Consider the following 22,206-nt stretch of genomic DNA (forward strand, 5'->3'; position numbering starts at 1 on the left):
GGTTAAAACTATTTTGGAAAGCATCCCAAAAGAGTTCCAAAAGAGGGGGTATAGTGCATGTTTGATTTGTGGAAAAAAAAAATTTGGGCTGAAAATCAGCCATTTTTGGCTTGGCCGGGTATTAGATTTTTTGACGTTTTCAGGTTTTGCAAGAAATCACGTAATTCTCCTACTGCAACATCTAGAGGGTTAAAACTATGTTGGAAAGCATCCCTAAAGAATTCCCAAAGAGGTGGTATAGTGCGTGTTTGATTTGTGGAAAAAAAATTTTGGCTCAAAATCTGCCATTTTTGGCTTGGCCGGGTATTAGATTTTTTGACGTTTTCAGGTTTTGTAAAATATCACTTAATTCTCCTACTTCTACATCTAGAGGGTTTAAACTATGTTGGAAAGCATCCCAAAAGAGTTCTCAAACAGGTTGTATAGTGCGTGTTTGATTTGTGGAAAAAAAAATTTTGGCTGAAAATCAGCCATTTTTGGATTGGCCTGGTATTAGATTTTTTGAGGTTTTTTAGGTTTTGTGAAATATCACTTAATTCTCCTACTGCTACATCTAGAGGGTTACAACTATGTTGGAAAGCATCCCAAAAGAGTTCCCAAAGAAGAGGTATAGTGCATGTTTGATTTGTGGGAAAAAAAAATTTTGGCTGAAAATCAGCCATTTTTGGCTTGGCTTGTATTATATTTTTTGACGTTTTCAGGTTTTGCAAAAAATCAATTAATTCTCCTACTGCAACATCTAGAGGGTTAAAACTATGCTGGAAAGCATCCCAAAAGAGTTCCCAAAGAGGGGGTATAGTGCGTGTTTGATTTGTGGAAAAAAATTTTTGGCTGAAAATCTGCCATTTTTGGCTTGGTCGGGTATTAGATTTTTTGACATTTTCAGGTTTTGTGAAATATCACTTAATTCTCCTTCTCCTACATCTAGAGGGTTAAAACTATGTTGGAAAGCATCCCAAAAGAGTTCCCAAAGAGGGGTATAGTGCATGTTTGATTTGTGTAAAAACAAAATTTTGGCGGAAAATCAGCCATTTTTGGCTTGGCCGGGTATTAGATTTTTTGACGTTTTCAAGTTTTGCAAAAATTCACTTAATTCTCCTACTGCAACATCTAGAGCGTTAAAACTATGTTGGAAAGCATCCCAAAAGAGTTCCCAAAGAGGGGGTATAGTGCATGTTTGATTTGTGGAAAAAAAAATTTGGCTGAAAATCTGCCATTTTTGGCTTGGCCGGGTATTAGATTTTTTGACGTTTTCAGGTTTTGTGAAATATCACTTAATTCTCCTACTTCTACATCTAGAGGGTTAAAACTATGTTGGAAAGCATCCCAAAAGAGTTCCCAAACAGGGGGTATAGTGCGTGTTTGATTTGTGGGAAAAAAAATTTTGGCTGAAAATCAACCATTTTTGGCTTGGCTGGGTGTTAGATTTTTTGACGTTTTCAGGTTTTGTAAAATATCACTTAATTCTCCTACTTCTACATCTAGAGGGTTAAAACTATGTTGGAAAGCATCCCAATACAGTTCCCAAAAATGGGGTATAGTGCGTGTTTGATTTGTGGAAAAAAAATTTGGGGCTAAAAATCAGCCATTTTTGGCTTGGACGGGTATTAGATTTTTTGACGTTTTCAGGTTTTGTGAAATATCACTTAATTCTCCTACTTCTACATCTAGAGGGTTGAATCAAAACTATGTTGGAAAGCATCCCAAAAAAGTTCCCAAAGAGGGGGTATAGTGCATGTTTGATTTGTGGAAAAAAAATTTTGGCTAAAAATCAGCCATTTTTGGCTTGGCCGGGTATTAGATTTTTTGCCGTTTTCAGGTTTTGTGAAATATCACTTAATTCTCCTTCTTCTACATATAGAGGGTTAAAACTATGTTGGAAAGCATCCCAAAAGAGTTACCAAAGAGGGGGTATAGTGCATGTTTGATTTGTGGAAAAAAAAATTTTGACTGAAAATCAGCCATTTTTGGCTTGGCCGGGTATTAGATTTTTTGACGTTTTCAGGTTTTGCAAAAAATCACTTAATTCTCCTACTGCAACATCTAGAGGGTTAAAACTATGTTGGAAAGCATCCCTAAAGAGTTCCCAAAGAGGTGGTATAGTGCGTGTTTGATTTGTGGAAAAAAAATTTTGGCTCAAAATCTGCCATTTTTGGCTTGGCCGGGTATTAGATTTTTTGACGTTTTCAGGATTTGTGAAATATCACTTAATTCTCCTACTTCTACATCTAGAGGGTTAAAACTATTTTGGAAAGCATCCCAAAAGAGTTCCCAAAGAGGGAGTATAGTGCATGTTTGATTTGTGGCAAAAAAAATTTGACTGAAAATTGGCCATTTTTGGTTTGGCCGGGTATTAGATTTTTTGACGTTTTCAGGTTTTGTGAAATACCACTTAATTCTCCTACTTCTACATCTAGAGGGTTAAACCTATGTTGGAAAGCATCCCAAAAGAGTTCCCAAACAGGGGTATAGAGCGTGTTTGATTTGTGGAAAAAAAAATTTTGGCTGAAAATCAGCCATTTTTGGATTGGCCTGGTATTAGATTTTTTGAGGTTTTTTAGGTTTTGTGAAATATCACTTAATTCTCCTACTGCTACATCTAGAGGGTTACAACTATGTTGGAAAGCATCCCAAAAGAGTTCCCAAAGAAGAGGTATAGTGCATGTTTGATTTGTGGGAAAAAAATTTTGGCTGAAAATCAGCCATTTTTTGCTTGGCCGGATATTAGATTTTTTGACGTTTTCAGGTTGTGCAAAAAATCACTTAATTCTCCTACTGTAACATCTAGAGGGTTAAAACTATATTGGAAAGCATCCCTAAAGAGTTCCCAAAAAGGGGGTACAGTGCGTGTTTAATTTGTGGAAAAAAAATTTTTGGCTGAAAATCAGCCATTTTTGGCTTGGCCGGGTATTAGATTTTTGATGTTTTCAGGTTTTGCAAAAAATCACTTAATTCTCCTACTGCAACATCTAGAGGGTTAAAACTATGTTGGAAAGCATCCCAAAAGAGTTCTCAAAGATGGGGTATAGTGCGTGTTTGATTTGTGGAAAAAATATTTTGGCTGAAAATCAGCCATTTTTGGCTTGGCCGGGTATTAGATTTTTTGACGTTTTCAGGTTTTGCAAAAAATCAATTAATTCTCCTACTGCTACAGCTAGAGGGTTAAAACTATGTTGGAAAGCATCCCAAAAGAGTTCCCAAAGAGGGGGTATAGGTCATGTTTGATTTGTGGAAAAAAATTTTGGCTGAAAATCAGCAATTTTTGGCTTGGCCGGGTATTAGATTTTTTGCCGTTTTCAGGTTTTGTGAAATATCACTTAATTCTCCTACTTCTACATCTAGAGGGTTAAAACTATGTTGGAAAGCATCCCAAAAGAGTTCCCAAACAGGGGGTATAGTGCGTGTTTGATTTGTTGAAAAAAAAATTGTGGCTGAAAATCAGCCATTTTTGGCTTGGCCGGGTATTAGATTTTTTGACGTTTTCAGGTTTTGCAAAAAATCACTTAATTCTCCTACTGCTACATCTAGAGGGTTAAAACTATGTTGGAAAGCATCCCAAAAGAGTTCCAAAAATGGGGTATAGTGTGTGTTTGATTTGTGGAAAAAAAATTTTGGCTGAAAATCAGCCATTTTTGGCTTGGCCGGGTATTAGATTTTTTGACGTTTTCAGGTTTTGTGAAATATCACTTAATTCTCCTTCTTCTACATCTAGAGGGTTAAAACTATTTTGGAAAGCATCCCTAAAGAGTTCCCAAAGAGGTGGTATAGTGCGTGTTTGATTTGTGGAAAAAAATTTTGGCTCAAAATCTGCCATTTTTGGCTTGGCCGGGTATTAGATTTTTTGACGTTTTCAGGTTTTGTGAAATATCACTTAATTCTCCTACTTCTACATCTAGAGGGTTAAAACTATGTTGGAAAGTATCCCAAAAGAGTTCCAAAAGAGGGGGCATAGTGCATGTTTGATTTGTGGAAAAAAATTTTTTGGCTGAAAATCAGCCATTTTTGGCTTGGCCGGGTATTAGATTTTTTGACGTTTTCAGGTTTTGCAAGAAATCACGTAATTCTCCTACTGCAACATCTAGAGGGTTAAAACTATGTTGGAAAGCATCCCTAAAGAGTTCCCAAAGAGGTGGTATAGTGCGTGTTTGATTTGTGGAAAAAAAATTTTGGCTCAAAATCTGCCATTTTTGGCTTGGCCGGGTATTAGATTTTTTGACGTTTTCAGGTTTTGTGAAATATCACTTAATTCTCCTACTTCTACATCTAGAGGGTTAAAACTATTTTGGAAAGCATCCCAAAAGAGTTCCCAAAGAGGGAGTATAGTGCATGTTTGATTTGTGGAAAAAAAAATTTGGGCTGAAAATCGGCCATGTTTTGTTTGGCCGGGTATTAAATTTTTTGACGTTTTCAGGTTTTGAGAAATGCCACTTAATTCTCCTACTTCTACATCTAGAGGGTTAAACCTATGTTGGAAAGCATCCCAAAAGAGTTCTCAAAGATGGGGTATAGTGCGTGTTTGATTTGTGGAAAAAATATTTTGGCTGAAAATCAGCCATTTTTGGCTTGGCCGGGTATTAGATTTTTTGACGTTTTCAGGTTTTGTGAAATATCACTTAATTCTCCTACTTCTACATCTAGAGGGTTAAAACTATGTTGGAAAGCATCCCAAAAGAGTTCCCAAAGATGGCGTATAGTGCGTGTTTGATTTGTGGAAAAAAAAATTTGGCTGAAAATCAGCCATTTTTGGCTTGGCCGGGTATTAGTTTTTTTGACGTTTTCAGGTTTTGCAAAAAATCACTTAATTCTCCTACTGCAACATCTAGAGGGTTAAAACTATGTTGGAAAGCATCCCAAAAGAGTTCCCAAAGAGGGGGTATAGTGCATGTTTGATTTGTGGAAAAAAAAATTTGGATGAAAATCGGCCATTTTTGGCTTGGCCGGGTATTAGATTTTTTGACGTTTTCAGGTTTTGTGAAATATCACTTAATTCTCCTACTTCTACATCTAGAGGGTTAAAACTATGTTGAAAAGCATCCCAAAAGAGTTCCCAAACAGGGGGTATAGTGCGTGTTTGATTTGGGGAAAAAAAAATTTTGGCTGAAAATCAACCATTTTTGGCTTGGCTGGGTATTAGATTTTTTGACGTTTTCAGGTTTTGTAAAATATCACTTAATTCTCCTACTTCTACATCTAGAGGGTTAAAACTATGTTGGAAAGCATCCCAATACAGTTCCCAAAAATGGGGTATAGTGCGTGTTTGATTTGTGGAAAAAAAAATTGGGGCTAAAAATCAGCCATTTTTGGCTTGGCCGGGTATTAGATTTTTTGACGTTTTCAGGTTTTGTGAAATATCACTTAATTCTCCTTCTTCTACATCTAGAGGGTTAAAACTATGTTGGAAAGCATCCCAAAAGAGTTCCCAAAGAGGGGGTATACAGTGTGTTTGATTTGTGGAAAAAAAAATTTTGGCTGAAAATCAGCCATTTTTGGCTTGGCCGGGTATTAGATTTTTTGCCGTTTTCAGGTTTTGTGAAATATCACTTAATTCTCCTACAGCTACATCTAGAGGGTTAAAACTATGTTGGAAAGCATCCCAAAAGAGTTCCCAAAGAGGGGGTATAGTGTATGTTTGATTTGTAAAAAAAAAAATTTGGCTGAAAATCAGCCATTTTTGGCTTGGCCAGTTAATAGATTTTTTGACGTTTTCAGGTTTTGTGAAATATCACTTAATTCTCCTTCTTCTACATCTAGAGGGTTAAAACTATGTTGGAAAGCATCCCAAAAGAGTTCCCAAAGAGGGGGTACAGTGCGTGTTTGATTTGTGGAAAAAAAATTTTGGCTGAAAATCAGCCATTTTTTGCTTGGACTGGTATTAGATTTTTTGAGGTTTTTTAGGTTTTGTGAAATATCACTTAATTCTCCTACTTCTACATCTAGAGGGTTAAAACAAAACTATGTTGGAAAGCATCCCAAAAAAGTTCCCAAAGAGGGGGTATAGTGCATGTTTGATTTGTGGAAAAAACAATTTTGGCAGAAAATCAGCCATTTTTGGCTTGGCCGGGTATTAGATTTTTTGACGTTTTCAGGTTTTGAAAAAAATCACTTAATTCTCCTACTGCAACATCTAGAGGGTTAAAACTATGTTGGAAAGCATCCCAAAAGAGTTCCCAAAGAGGGGGTATAGTGCATGTTTGATTTGTGGAAAAAAAATTTTGGCTGAAAATCGGCCATTTTTGGCTTGGCCGGGTATTAGATTTTTTGACGTTTTCAGGTTTTGTGAAATATCACTTAATTCTCCTACTTCTACATCTAGAGGGTTAAAACTATGTTGGAAAGCATCCCAAAAGAGTTCCCAATGAGGGCGTATAGTGCGTGTTTGATTTGTGGAAAAAAAAATTTGGCTGAAAATCAGCCATTTTTGGCTTGGCCGGGTATTAGTTTTTTTGACGTTTTCATGTTTTGCAAAAAAATCACTTAATTCTCCTACTGCTACATCTAGAGGGTTAAAACTATGTTGGAAAGCATCCCAAAAGAGTTCCCAAAGAGGAGGTATAGTGCGTGTTTGATTTGTGGCAAATACAATTTTGGCTGAAAATCAGCCATTTTTGGCTTGGCCGGGTATTAGATTTTTTTACGTTTTCAGGTTTTGTGAAATATCACTTAATTGTCCTTCTTCTACATCTAGGGTGTTAAAACTATGTTGGAAAGCATCCCAAAAGAGTTCCCAAAGAAGGGGTACAGTGCATGCTTTATTTGTGGAGAAAAAATTTTTGGCTGAAAATCAGCCATTTTTGGCTTGGCTTGTATTATATTTTTTGACGTTTTCAGGTTTTGCAAAAAATCAATTAATTCTCCTACTGCTACATCTAGAGGGTTAAAACTATGTTGGAAAGCATCCCAAAAGAGTTCCCAAAGAGGAGGTATAGTGCGTGTTTGATTTGTGGCAAATACAATTTTGGCTGAAAATCAGCCATTTTTGGCTTGGCCGGGTATTAGATTTTTTGACGTTTTCAGGTTTTGTGAAATATCACTTAATTCTACTACTTCTACATCTAGAGGGTTAAAACTATGTTGGAAAGCATCCCAAAAGAGTTCCCAAACAGTGGGTATAGTGCATGTTTGATTTGTGGAAAAAAAATATTGGCTGAAAATCAGCCATTTTTGGTTTGGACGGGTATTAGATTTTTTGCCATTTTCAGGTTTTGTGAAATATCACTTAATTCTCCTTCTTTTACATCTAGAGGGTTAAAACTATGTTGGAAAGCATCCCAAAAGAGTTCCCAAAGAGGGGTATAGTGCATATTTGATTTGTGGAAAAAAAAATTTTGGCTGAAAATCAGCCATTTTTGCCTTGGCCGGGTATTAGATTTTTTGATGTTTTCAGGTTTTGCAAAAAATCACTTAATTCTCCTACTGCTACATCTAGAGGGATAAAACAAAACTATGTTGGAAAGCATCCCAAAAAAGTTCCCAAAGAGGGGGTATAGTACATGTTTGATTTGTGGAAAAAAAATTTTTAGCTGAAAATCAGCCATTTTTGGCTTAGCCGGGTATTAGATTTTTTGCCGTTTTCAGGTTTTGTGAAATATCACTTAATTCTCCTTCTTTTACATCTAGAGGGTTAAAACTATGTTGGAAAGCATCCCAAAAGAGTTCCCAAAGAGGGGTATAGTGCATATTTGATTTGTGGAAAAAAAAATTTTGGCTGAAAATCAGCCATTTTTGGTTTGGCCGGGTATTAGATTTTTTGATGTTTTCAGGTTTTTGCAAAAAATCACTTAATTCTCCTACTGCTACATCTAGAGGGATAAAACTATGTTGGAAAGCATCCAAAAAGAGTTCCCAAACAGGGGGTATAGTGCGTGTTTGATTTGTGAAAAAAAAAATTTTGGCTGAAAATCAGCCATTTTTGGCTTGGCCTGGTATTAGATTTTTTGAGGTTTTCAGGTTTTGCAAAAAATCACTTAATTCTCCTACTGCTACATCTAGAGGGTTAAAACTATGTTGGAAAGCATCCCAAAAGAGTTCCCAAAGAGGTGGTATAGTGCGTGTTTGATTTGTGGAAAAAAAAATTTCGCTGAAAATCTGCGATTTTTGGCTTGGCCGGGTATTAGATTTTTTGACGTTTTCAGGTTTTGTGAAATATCACTTAATTCTCCTTCTTCTACATCTAGAGGGTTAAAACTATGTTGGAAAGCATCCCAAAAGAGTTCCCAAAGAGGGGTATAGTGCATATTTGATTTGTGGAAAAAAAAATTTTGACTGAAAATCAGCCATTTTTGGCTTGGCCGGGTCTTAGATTTTTTGATGTTTTCAGGTTTTGCAAAAAATCACTTAATTCTCCTACTGCTACTTCTACAGGGTTAAAACTATGTTGGAAAGCATCCCAAAAGATTTCCCAAAGAGGGGGTATAGTGCGTGTTTGATTTGTGGAAAAAAAATTTTTGGCTGAAAATCAGCCATTTTTGGCTTGGCCGGGTATTAGATTTTTTGACGTTTTCAGGTTTTGCAAAAAATCACTTAATTCTCCTACTGCAACATCTAGAGGGTTAAAACTATGTTGGAAAGCATCCCAAAAGAGTTCCCAAAGTGGGGGTATAGTGCATGTTTGATTTGTGGAAAAAAATTTTGGCTGAAAATCGGCCATTTTTGGCTTGGCCGTGTATTAGATTTTTTGACGTTTTCAGGTTTTGTGAAATATCACTTATTTCTCCTACTTCTACATCTAGAGGGTTAAAACTATGTTGGAAAGCATCCCAAAAGAGTTCCCAAACAGGGGGTATAGTGCGTGTTTGATTTGTGGAAAAAAAAATTTTGGCTGAAAATCAACCATTTTTGGCTTGGCTGGGTATTAGATTTTTTGACGTTTTCAGGTTTTGTAAAATATCACTTAATTCTCCTACTTCTACATCTAGAGGGTTAAAACTATGTTGGAAAGCATCCCAATACAGTTCCCAAATATGGGGTATAGTGCGTGTTTGATATGTGGAAAAAAAATTTGGGGCTAAAAATCAGCCATTTTTGGCTTGGCTGGGTATTAGATTTTTTGCCGTTTTCAGGTTTTGTGAAATATCACTTATTTCTCCTACTTCTACATCTAGAGGGTTAAAACTATGTTGGAAAGCATCCCAAAAGAGTTCTCAAACAGGTTGTATAGTGCGTGTTTGATTTGTGGAAAAAAAAATTTTGGCTGAAAATCAGCCATTTTTGGATTGGCCTGGTATTAGATTTTTTGAGGTTTTTTAGGTTTTGTGAAATATCACTTAATTCTCCTACTGCTACATCTAGAGGGTTACAACTATGTTGGAAAGCATCCCAAAAGAGTTCCCAAAGAAGAGGTATAGTGCATGTTTGATTTGTGGGAAAAAAATTTTTTGGCTGAAAATCAGCCATTTTTGCCTTGGCCGGGTATTAGATTTTTTGACGTTTTCAGGTTTTGTGAAATATCACTTAATTCTCCTTCTTCTACATCTAGAGGGTTAAAACTATGTTGGAAAGCATCCCAAAAGAGTTCCCAAAGAGGGGGCATAGTGCATGGTTGATTTGTGGAAAAAAAAAATTTTGCCTGAAAATCAGCCATTTTTGGCTTGGCCGGGTATTAGATTTTTTGACGTTTTCAGGTTTTGCAAAAAATCACTTAATTCTCCTACTGCAACATCTAGAGGGTTAAAACTATGTTGGAAAGCATCCCTAAAGAGTTCCCAAAGAGGGGGTATAGTGCATGTTTGATTTGTGGAAAAAAACATTTTGGCTGAAAATCTGCCATTTTTGGCTTGGCCGGGTATTAGATTTTTTGACGTTTTCAGGTTTTGTGAAATATCACTTAATTCTCCTTCTTCTACATCTAGAGGGTTAAAACTATGTTGGAAAGCATCCCAAAAGAGTTCCCAAAGAGGGGTATAGTGCATATTTGATTTGTGGAAAAAAAAAATTTTGGCTGAAAATCAGCCATTTTTGGCTAGGCCGGGTATTAGATTTTTTGACGTTTTCAGGTTTTGAAAAAAATCACTTAATTCTCCTACTGCAACATCTAGAGGGTTAAAACTATGTTGGAAAGCATCCCAAAAGAGTTCCCAAAGAGGGGGTATAGTGCATGTTTGATTTGTGGAAAAAAAATTTTGGCTGAAAATCGGCCATTTTTGGCTTGGCCGGGTATTAGATTTTTTGACGTTTTCAGGTTTTGTGAAATATCACTTAATTCTCCTACTTCTACATCTAGAGGGTTAAAACTATGTTGGAAAGCATCCCAAAAGAGTTCCCAATGAGGGCGTATAGTGCGTGTTTGATTTGTGGAAAAAAAAATTTGGCTGAAAATCAGCCATTTTTGGCTTGGCCGGGTATTAGTTTTTTTGACGTTTTCATGTTTTGCAAAAAAATCACTTAATTCTCCTACTGCTACATCTAGAGGGTTAAAACTATGTTGGAAAGCATCCCAAAAGAGTTCCCAAAGAGGAGGTATAGTGCGTGTTTGATTTGTGGCAAATACAATTTTGGCTGAAAATCGGCCATTTTTGGCTTAGCCGGGTATTAGATTTTTTGCCGTTTTCAGGTTTTGTGAAATATCACTTAATTCTCCTTCTTTTACATCTAGAGGGTTAAAACTATGTTGGAAAGCATCCCAAAAGAGTTCCCAAAGAGGGGTATAGTGCATATTTGATTTGTGGAAAAAAAAATTTTGGCTGAAAATCAGCCATTTTTGGCTTGGCCGGGTATTAGATTTTTTGATGTTTTCAGGTTTTTGCAAAAAATCACTTAATTCTCCTACTGCTACATCTAGAGGGATAAAACTATGTTGGAAAGCATCCCAAAAGAGTTCCCAAACAGGGGGTATAGTGCGTGTTTGATTTGTGAAAAAAAAATTTTTGGCTGAAAATCAGCCATTTTTGGCTTGGCCGGGTCTTAGATTTTTTGATGTTTTCAGGTTTTGCAAAAAATCACTTAATTCTCCTACTGCTACTTCTACAGGGTTAAAACTATGTTGGAAAGCATCCCAAAAGATTTCCCAAAGAGGGGGTATAGTGCGTGTTTGATTTGTGGAAAAAAAAATTTTGGCTGAAAATCAGCCATTTTTGGCTTGGCCGGGTATTAGATTTTTTGACGTTTTCAGGTTTTGCAAAAAATCACTTAATTCTCCTACTGCAACATCTAGAGGGTTAAAACTATGTTGGAAAGCATCCCAAAAGATTTCCCAAACAGGGGGTATAGTGCGTGTTTGATATGTGGAAAAAAAATTTGGGGCTAAAAATCAGCCATTTTTGGCTTGGCCGGGTATTAGATTTTTTGACGTTTTCAGGTTTTGTGAAATATCACTTAATTCTCCTACTTCTACATCTAGAGGGTTAAAACAAAACTATGTTGGAAAGCATCCCAAAAAAGTTCCCAAAGAGGGGGTATAGTGCATGTTTGATTTGTGGAAAAAATAATTTTGGCTGAAAATCAGCCATTTTTGGCTTGGCCGGGTATTAGATTTTTTGCCGTTTTCAGGTTTTGTGAAATATCACTTAATTCTCCTACTTCTACATCTAGAGGGTTTAAACTATGTTGGAAAGCATCCCAAAAGAGTTCTCAAACAGGTTGTATAGTGCGTGTTTGATTTGTGGAAAAAAAAATTTTGGCTGAAAATCAGCCATTTTTGGATTGGCCTGGTATTAGATTTTTTGAGGTTTTTTAGGTTTTGTGAAATATCACTTAATTCTCCTACTGCTACATCTAGAGGGTTACAACTATGTTGGAAAGCATCCCAAAAGAGTTCCCAAAGAAGAGGTATAGTGCATGTTTGATTTGTGGGAAAAAAAATTTTTGGCTGAAAATCAGCCATTTTTGGCTTGGCCGGGTATTAGATTTTTTGACGTTTTCAGGTTTTGTGAAATATCACTTAATTCTCCTTCTTCTACATCTAGAGGGTTAAAACTATGTTGGAAAGCATCCCAAAAGAGTTCCCAAAGAGGGGGTATAGTGCATGGTTGATTTGTGGAAAAAAAAAATTTTGCCTGAAAATCAGCCATTTTTGGCTTGGCCGGGTATTAGATTTTTTGACGTTTTCAGGTTTTGCAAAAAATCACTTAATTCTCCTTCTGCAACATCTAGAGGGTTAAAACTATGTTGGAAAGCATCCCTAAAGAGTTCCCAAAGAGGTGGTATAGTGCGTGTTTGATTTGTGGAAAAAAAAATTTTGGCTGAAAATCGGCCATTTTTGGTTTGGCTGGTTATTAGATTTTTTGACGTTTTCAGGTTTTGTGAAATATCACTTAATTGTCCTTCTTCTACATCTAGAGGGTTAAAACTATGTTGGAAAGCATCCCAAAAGAGTTCCCAAAGAAGGGGTATTGTGCATGTTTTATTTGTGGAGAAAACAATTTTGGCTAAAAATCAGCCATTTTTGGCTTGGCTTGTATTATATTTTTTGACGTTTTCAGGTTTTGCAAAAAATCAATTAATTCTCCTACTGCTACAGCTAGAGGGTTAAAACTATGTTGGAAAGCATTCCAAAAGAGTTCCCAAAGAGGGGGTATAGTGCGTGTTTGATTTGTGGAAAAAAAATTTTGGCTCAAAATCTGCCATTTTTCGCTTGGCCGGGTATTAGATTTTTTGACGTTTTCAGGTTTTGAAAAAAATCACTTAATTCTCCTACTGCAACATCTAGAGAGTTAAAACTATGCTGGAAAGCATCCCAAAAGAGTTCCCAAAGAGGGGGTATAGTGCGTGTTTGATTTGTGGAAAAAAATTTTGTGGCTGAAAATCTGCCATTTTTGGCTTGGCCGGGTATTAGATTTTTTGACATTTTCAGGTTTTGTGAAATATCACTTAATTCTCCTTCTTCTACATCTAGAGGGTTAAAACTATGTTGGAAAGCATCCCAAAAGAGTTCCCAAAGAGGGGTATAGTGCATATTTGATTTGTGTAAAAAAAAAAATTTGGCGGAAAATCAGCCATTTTTGGCTTGGCCGGGTATTAGATTTTTTGACGTTTTCAGGTTTTGCAAAAATTCACTTAATTCTCCTACTGCAACATCTAGAGCGTTAAAACTATGTTGGAAAGCATCCCAAAAGAGTTCCCAAAGAGGGGGTATAGTGCATGTTTGATTTGTGGAAAAAAAATTTTGGCTGAAAATTTGCCATTTTTGGCTTGGCCGGGTATTAGATTTTTTGACGTTTTCAGGTTTTGTGAAATATCACTTAATTCTCCTTCTTCTACATCTAGAGGGTTAAAACTATGTTGGAAAGCATCCCAAAAGAGTTCCCAAAGAGGGGTATAGTGCATATTTGATTTGTGGAAAAAAAAAATTTTGGCTGAAAATCAGCCATTTTTGGCTTGGCCGGGTATTAGATTTTTTGATGTTTTCAGGTTTTGCAAAAAATCACTTAATTCTCCTACTGCTACATCTAGAGGGTTAAAACTATGTTGGAAAGCATCCCAAAAGAGTTCCCAAAGAGGGGGTATAGTGCATGTTTGATTTGTGGAAAAAAAATTTGGGATGAAAATCGGCCATTTTTGGCTTGGCCGGGTATTAGATTTTTTGATGTTTTCAGGTTTTGTGAAATATCACTTAATTCTCCTACTTCTACATCTAGAGGGTTAAAACTATGTTGGAAAGCATCCCAAAAGAGTTCCCAAACAGGGGGTATAGTGCGTGTTTGATTTGGGGAAAAAAAATTTTTGGCTGAAAATCAACCATTTTTGGCTTGGCTGGGTATTAGATTTTTTGACGTTTTCAGGTTTTGTAAAATATCACTTAATTCTCCTACTTCTACATCTAGAGGGTTAAAACTATGTTGGAAAGCATCCCAATACAGTTCCCAAAAATGGGGTATAGTGCGTGTTTGATTTGTGGAAAAAAAATTTGGGGCTAAAAATCAACCATTTTTGGCTTGGCCGGGTATTAGATTTTTTGACGTTTTCAGGTTTTGTGAAATATCACTTAATTCTCCTTCTTCTACATCTAGAGGGTTAAAACTATGTTGGAAAGCATCCCAAAAGAGTTCCCAAAGAGGGGGTATAGAGTGTGTTTGATTTGCGGAAAAAAAATTTTTTGCTAAAAATCAGCCATTTTTGCCTTGGCCGGGTATTAGATTTTTTGCCGTTTTCAGGTTTTGTGAAATATCACTTAATTCTCCTACTTCTACATCTAGAGAGTTAAAACTATGTTGGAAAGCATCCCAAAAGTGTTCCCAAACAGGGGGTATAGTGCGTGTTTGATTTGTGGAAAAAAAATTTTGGCTGAAAATCAGCCATTTTTGGCTTGGCCGGGTATTATTTTTTTTGACGTTTTCAGGTTTTGCAAAAAATCACTTAATTCTCCTACAGCTACATCTAGAGGGTTAAAACTATGTTGGAAAGCATCCCAAAAGAGTTCCCAAAGAGGGGGTATAGTGCATGTTTGATTTGTAAAAAAAAAATTTTGGCTGAAAATCAGCCATTTTTGGCTTGGCCAGTTAATAGATTTTTTGACGTTTTCAGGTTTTGTGAAATATCACTTAATTCTCCTTCTTCTAAATCTAGATGGTTAAAACTATGTTGGAAAGCATCCCAAAAGAGTTCCCAAAGAGGGGGTACAGTGCGTGTTTGATTTGTGGAAAAAAAATTTTGGCTGAAAATCAGCCATTTTTTGCTTGGCCGGGTATTATATTTTTTTACGTGTTCAGAATTTGTGAAATATCACTTAATTCTCCTACTTCTACATCTAGAGGGTTAAAACTATTTTGGAAAGCATCCCAAAAGTGTTCCCAAACAGGGGGTATAGTGCGTGTTTGATTTGTGGAAAAAAAAATTTGGCTGAAAATCTACCATTTTTGGCTTGGCCGGGTATTAGATTTTTTGACATTTTCAGGTTTTGTGAAATATCACTTAATTCTCCTTCTTCTACATCTAGAGGGTTAAAACTATTTTGGAAAGCATCCCAAAAGAGTTCCAAAAGAGGGGGTATAGTGCATGTTTGATTTGTGGAAAAAAAAAATTTTGGCTGAAAATCAGCCATTTTTGGCTTGGCCGGGTATTAGATTTTTTGACGTTTTCAGGTTTTGCAAGGAATCACGTAATTCTCCTACTGCAACATCTAGAGGGTTAAAACTATGTTGGAAAGCATCCCTGAAGAATTCCCAAAGAGGTGGTATAGTGCGTGTTTGATTTGTGGAAAAAAAATTTTGGCTCAAAATCTGCCATTTTTGGCTTGGCCGGGTATTAGATTTTTTGACGTTTTCAGGTTTTGCAAAAATTCACTTAATTCTCCTACTGCAACATCTAGAGCGTTAAAACTATGTTGGAAAGCATCCCAAAAGAGTTCCCAAAGAGGGGGTATAGTGCATGTTTGATTTGTGGAAAAAAAAATTTGGCTGAAAATTTGCCATTTTTGGCTTGGCCGGGTATTAGATTTTTTGACGTTTTCAGGTTTTGTGAAATATCACTTAATTCTCCTTCTTCTACATCTAGAGGGTTAAAACTATGTTGGAAAGCATCCCAAAAGAGTTCCCAAAGAGGGGTATAGTGCATATTTGATTTGTGGAAAAAAAAAATTTTGGCTGAAAATCAGCCATTTTTGGCTTGGCCGGGTATTAGATTTTTTGATGTTTTCAGGTTTTGCAAAAAATCACTTAATTCTCCTACTGCTACATCTAGAGGGTTAAAACTATGTTGGAAAGCATCCCAAAAGAGTTCCCAAAGAGGGGGTATAGTGCATGTTTGATTTGTGGAAAAAAAATTTGGGATGAAAATCGGCCATTTTTGGCTTGGCCGGGTATTAGATTTTTTGATGTTTTCAGGTTTTGTGAAATATCACTTAATTCTCCTACTTCTACATCTAGAGGGTTAAAACTATGTTGGAAAGCATCCCAAAAGAGTTCCCAAACAGGGGGTATAGTGCGTGTTTGATTTGGGGAAAAAAAATTTTTGGCTGAAAATCAACCATTTTTGGCTTGGCTGGGTATTAGATTTTTTGACGTTTTCAGGTTTTGTAAAATATCACTTAATTCTCCTACTTCTACATCTAGAGGGTTAAAACTATTTTGGAAAGCATCCCAAAAGAGTTCCAAAAGAGGGGGTATAGTGCATGTTTGATTTGTGGAAAAAAAAATTTTTGGCTGAAAATCAGCCATTTTTGGCTTGGCCGGGTATTAGATTTTTTGACGTTTTCAGGTTTTGCAAGAAATCACGTAATTCTCCTACTGCAACATCTAGAGGGTTAAAACTATGTTGGAAAGCATCCCTAAAGAATTCCCAAAGAGGTGGTATAGTGCGTGTTTGATTTGTGGAAAAAAATTTTTGGCTCAAAATCTGCCATTTTTGGCTTGGCCGGGTATTAGATTTTTTGACGTTTTCAGGTTTTGTGAAATATCACTTAATTCTCCTACTTCTACATCTAGAGGGTTAAAACTATTTTGGAAAGCATCCCAAAAGTGTTCCCAAACAGGGGGTATAGTGCGTGTTTGATTTGTGGAAAAAAAAATTTGGCTGAAAATCTACCATTTTTGGCTTGGCCGGGTATTAGATTTTTTGACGTTTTCAGGTTTTGTGAAATATCACTTAATTCTCCTTCTTCTACATCTAGAGGGTTAAAACTATTTTGGAAAGCATCCCAAAAGAGTTCCAAAAGAGGGGGTATAGTGCATGTTTGATTTGTGGAAAAAAAAAATTTTGGCTGAAAATCAGCCATTTTTGGCTTGGCCGGGTATTAGATTTTTTGACGTTTTCAGGTTTTGCAAGAAATCACGTAATTCTCCTACTGCAACATCTAGAGGGTTAAAACTATGTTGGAAAGCATCCCTAAAGAATTCCCAAAGAGGTGGTATAGTGCGTGTTTGATTTGTGGAAAAAAAATTTTGGCTCAAAATCTGCCATTTTTGGCTTGGCCGGGTATTAGATTTTTTGACGTTTTCAGGTTTTGTGAAATATCACTTAATTCTCCTACTTCTACATCTAGAGGGTTAAAACTATTTTGGAAAGCATCCCAAAAGAGTTCCCAAAGAGGGAGTATAGTGCATGTTTGATTTGTGGAAAAAAAAAATTTTGGCTGAAAATCGGCCAGTTTTTGTTTGGCCGGGTATTAAATTTTTTGACGTTTTCAGGTTTTGAGAAATGCCACTTAATTCTCCTACTTCTACATCTAGAGGGTTAAACCTATGTTGGAAAGCATCCCAAAAGAGTTCCCAAAAAGGAGGTATAGTGCGTGTTTGATTTGTGGAAAAAAAAAATTTTGGCTGAAAATCAGCCATTTTTGGCTTGGCCGGGTATTAGATTTTTTGACGTTTTCAGGTTTTGCAAGAAATCACGTAATTCTCCTACTGCAACATCTAGAGGGTTAAAACTATGTTGGAAAGCATCCCTAAAGAATTCCCAAAGAGGTGGTATAGTGCGTGTTTGATTTCTGGAAAAAAATTTTGGCTAAAAATCAGCCATTTTTGGCTTGGCCGGGTATTAGATTTTTTGACGTTTTCAGGTTTTGCAAAAAATCACTTAATTCTCCTACTGCAACATCTAGAGGGTTAAAACTATGTTGGAAAGCATACCAAAAGAGTTCCCAAAGAGGGGGTATAGTGCATGTTTGATTTGTGGAAAAAAAATTTTGGATGAAAATCGGCCATTTTTGGCTTGGCCGGGTATCAGATTTTTTGACGTTTTCAGGTTTTGTGAAATATCACTTAATTCTCCTACTTCTACATCTAGAGGGTTAAAACTATGTTGGAAAGCATCCCAAAAGAGTTCCCAAACAGGGGGTATAGTGCGTGTTTGATTTGGGGAAAAAAAATTTTTGGCTGAAAATCAACCATTTTTGGCTTGGCTGGGTATTAGATTTTTTGACGTTTTCAGGTTTTGTAAAATATCACTTAATTCTCCTACTTCTACATCTAGAGGGTTAAAACTATGTTGGAAAGCATCCCAATACAGTTCCCAAAAATGGGGTATAGTGCGTGTTTGATTTGTGGAAAAAAAATTTGGGGCTAAAAATCAGCCATTTTTGGCTTGGCCGGGTATTAGATTTTTTGACGTTTTCAGGTTTTGTGAAATATCACTTAATTCTCCTTCTTCTACATCTAGAGGGTTAAAACTATGTTGGAAAGCATCCCAAAAGAGTTCCCAAAGAGGGGGTATAGAGTGTGTTTGATTTGTGGAAAAAAAATTTTTTGCTGAAAATCAGCCATTTTTGCCTTGGCCGGGTATTAGATTTTTTGCCGTTTTCAGGTTTTGTGAAATATCACTTAATTCTCCTACTTCTACATCTAGAGAGTTAAAACTATGTTGGAAAGCATCTCAAAAGTGTTCCCAAACAGGGGGTATAGTGCGTGTTTGATTTGTGGAAAAAAAAATTTGGCTGAAAATCAGCCATTTTTGGCTTGGCCGGGTATTAGTTTTTTTGACGTTTTCAGGTTTTGCAAAAAATCACTTAATTCTCCTACAGCTACATCTAGAGGGTTAAAACTATGTTGGAAAGCATCCCAAAAGAGTTCCCAAAGAGGGGGTATAGTGCACGTTTGATTTGTAAAAAAAAAATTTTGGCTGAAAATCAGCCATTTTTGGCTTGGCCAGTTAATAGATTTTTTGACGTTTTCAGGTTTTGTGAAATATCACTTAATTCTCCTTCTTCTAAATCTAGATGGTTAAAACTATGTTGGAAAGCATCCCAAAAGAGTTCCCAAAGAGGGGGTACAGTGCGTGTTTGATTTGTGGAAAATAAATTTTGGCAGAAAATCAGCCATTTTTTGCTTGGCCGGGTATTATATTTTTTTACGTGTTCAGAATTTGTGAAATATCACTTAATTCTCCTACTTCTACATCTAGAGGGTTAAAACTATTTTGGAAAGCATCCCAAAAGTGTTCCCAAACAGGGGGTATAGTGCGTGTTTGATTTGTGGAAAAAAAAATTTGGCTGAAAATCTACCATTTTTGGCTTGGCCGGGTATTAGATTTTTTGACGTTTTCAGGTTTTGTGAAATATCACTTAATTCTCCTTCTTCTACATCTAGAGGCTTAAAACTATTTTGGAAAGCATCCCAAAAGAGTTCCAAAAGAGGGGGTATAGTGCATGTTTGATTTGTGGAAAAAAAAAATTTTGGCTGAAAATCAGCCATTTTTGGCTTGGCCGGGTATTAGATTTTTTGACGTTTTCAGGTTTTGCAAGAAATCACGTAATTCTCCTACTGCAACATCTAGAGGGTTAAAACTATGTTGGAAAGCATCCCTAAAGAATTCCCAAAGAGGTGGTATAGTGCGTGTTTGATTTGTGGAAAAAAAATTTTGGCTCAAAATCTGCCATTTTTGGCTTGGCCGGGTATTAGATTTTTTGACGTTTTCAGGTTTTGTGAAATATCACTTAATTCTCCTACTTCTACATCTAGAGGGTTAAAACTATGTTGGAAAGCATCCCAAAAGAGTTCCCAAACAGGGGGTATAGTGCGTGTTTGATTTGGGGGAAAAAATTTTTTGGCTGAAAATCAACCATTTTTGGCTTGGCTGGGTATTAGATTTTTTGACGTTTTCAGGTTTTGTAAAATATCACTTAATTCTCCTACTTCTACATCTAGAGGGTTAAAACTATGTTGGAAAGCATCCCAATACAGTTCCCAAAAATGGGGTATAGTGCGTGTTTGATTTGTGGAAAAAAAATTTGGGGCTAAAAATCAGCCATTTTTGGCTTGGCCGGGTATTAGGTTTTTTGACGTTTTCAGGTTTTGTGAAATATCACTTAATTCTCCTTCTTCTACATCTAGAGGGTTTAAACTATGTTGGAAAGCATCCCAAAAGAGTTCTCAAACAGGTTGTATAGTGCGTGTTTGATTTGTGGAAAAAAAAATTTTGGCTGAAAATCAGCCATTTTTGGCTTAGCTTGTCAGCTTATTACAATGTTGTCATTTTCTGTTGATTCCAGAATCCATTTAGAACAAAACAGACAATTATCTTTTTTGTCTAATAGTTAACTCAAGGCAGGGAATTATCGGACTTATGATATCAATGTTACTAATCCAAAGAATCTTGTGTAAATGGTGCAAGTGTCCAAATCTTTCCAATGCAGGGGTCTGAGTCTAGTAATAGTGTGTGTAGTCTGATACTGCAGATCTTTACCTCCTCTCCTTCACACCATTGGTACAGAAAAAGGAGACCAAGGTTCGAAATCAGACAACACAGACTTTGTAGTCTGTTGCCATAGAGATCTGGATACATTTGGATAAGGATTTTCAGAATATGATAGAATTGCAATCAGATTTTATACATTTTTATCATGTCAATAAGTGAGGGTTAAAAAAAGCTTTCTTGAAATTTTCATAGACACATTTTAAGTTGTAAGTTTAAGTTGTAAAAAAATAATAAAAGTAGCGCAGTTTGTTGCAAGTTTAAAACTGAAGAATAATTACTGATCTCAAGCGGCAAACACAAAAACTTGACATTATAATTAATGCTCTGAGGCTTTGTAGGAATTGGCTTGTTATTTACAGCGCCTGGCGTCTCCTCGGAGGGTGAAGATCTAGATTTCTCTATATCTATCGGGCAGCAATGACTCCACTTGAACAATGTGAACCCTTCAGGTGACGAGTGTGCCGGCATCTTGCATCCTCGTGTTCTTCCTACTTACCAATGTCTATTTGACCCAAGTCATTCAGGTTTCTGAGCATTGGAAGTTCTTAGATCAACGTAATGACGAATTTCACCAAAGTGACAGAATTTATTCTCATCGGCCTCTCAGATCATCCGCACAACTTACATCTTTTCTTCATCGTCTTCTTCTTCATCTATGTCTTGACCATCATCACAAACTTCGTGATCATCGTTTGTGTCTTCACTGACTCCCAGCTTCACACTTCGATGTACTTCTTTCTTGGAAATTTGGCCTTTATAGATGTCTCCTACTCTTCAGTGACGGCTCCTAAAATGCTCCTTGACTTGGTCACCGAAAACCACTCAATATCTTTACCGGCCTGCACGACCCAAGTCTTCTTCTTCATCTACTTGGCCAGTGCGGAGCTCTTCTTGCTCTCTGCTATGTCCTATGACAGATACATTGCCATCTGCCACCCCCTGCACTACACCCAGATCATGTCATGGACGGCTTGTACCTACATGGCCTCTGGGGTTTGGATTCTTGGGTTCCTCTATTCACTGGTCCACACTTTATTCACACTCAGGTTGACCTTCTGTGGTCCATACACCATCCATAACTTCTTCTGTGACCTTCCTCATCTGTTCCAGATCTCTTGTACTGATACTTATATAAACATTGTAGTCATATTAATTGTGGGTGGAATCCTCGGAATCGGGGCTTTTGCAGTCACATTTGTCCCCTACTTTCACATCTTCAGCACTGTTCTCAGAATCCGGACCAGTCACGGAAAGCTTAAAGCCTTCTCCACCTACACCTCTCATCTGATGGTGGTGTTTATTTTCTACGGGTCCATTATCTTTATCTATTTTGTGCCCACCACCAGTAACCTCTTTACTCTGAACAGGGTGGTCTCCGTGACATATGCCCTCATTAACCCTTTACTGAATCCCCTGATCTATAGTATCAGAAACAAAGACCTGAAAGATGCTGTCAAGAGACTCGTCTATCTGTATAAGCAACAAATTGACCATCAGTCATGGATGTTACCTTCTACTGTCACAGTTTCCTTAAAGTTAAGACATTTTCAGTAGTCACAAGATACAGAGATTTGGCATGACTATGCATGCATGGAAACGGGGCACTCACGTGCCCACCATATTGGAGGGTTTCCAAATTTGCCTTTATGTTCTTCAGAGTGTGAAACATGGCTTCTATGAATTGTAAAGTAAAGACTTTTTATTTTCTTTTCCCTTTCTTTGATTTTTTATCATTATTATTATTATTATTATTATTAATAATAAAAAAGCGAGTGTATGTGTGTGTGTATCGACAATGATGTCATATGGTTGCCATGGCGACGATGATATCTTAAAGTTTACCATGGCGAAGATGATGTCATAACGGTTGGCATGGTGACGATGATGTCATAATAGGTTGAAATGGTGTGGTGATGTCATAACTGTTGGCATGGTGACGATGATGTCATAATAGGTTCTAATGGTGATGGTTATGTCATAATGGTTGCCATGGTGACGATGATGTCATAATAAGTTGCCATGGCGAAGATGATGTCATTATAAGTATATGGGCACGGAACTATGGGATGAAGGATGTGTGATGGGTATATGGGCACGGGACTATGGGATGGAGAATGTGTATGATGGGTATATCGGCATGGGAGT

The 22,206-nt window shown here is 36.7% G+C and overlaps 1 protein-coding gene across 1 annotated transcript; it reads left to right on the forward strand.

The window, feature by feature from the left end:
• The first annotated feature begins 20,619 nt into the window (after positions 1-20,619).
• Positions 20,620-21,615, forward strand: LOC143788859 (olfactory receptor 5AR1-like). The gene has a single exon (XM_077278771.1). It carries the CDS (start codon positions 20,620-20,622, stop codon positions 21,613-21,615), a length of 996 nt encoding a protein of 331 aa, XP_077134886.1.
• Positions 21,616-22,206: the final 591 nt, after the last annotated feature.

Source organism: Ranitomeya variabilis, chromosome 8 (genome assembly GCF_051348905.1).
Source record: "Ranitomeya variabilis isolate aRanVar5 chromosome 8, aRanVar5.hap1, whole genome shotgun sequence".
NCBI lineage: Eukaryota > Metazoa > Chordata > Amphibia > Anura > Dendrobatidae > Ranitomeya > Ranitomeya variabilis.

Coding starts and splice junctions, on each gene's coding strand:
- LOC143788859 (XM_077278771.1), top strand. CDS start 20,620: ATGACGAATTTCACCAAAGTGACAGAATTTATTCTCATCGGCCTCTCA.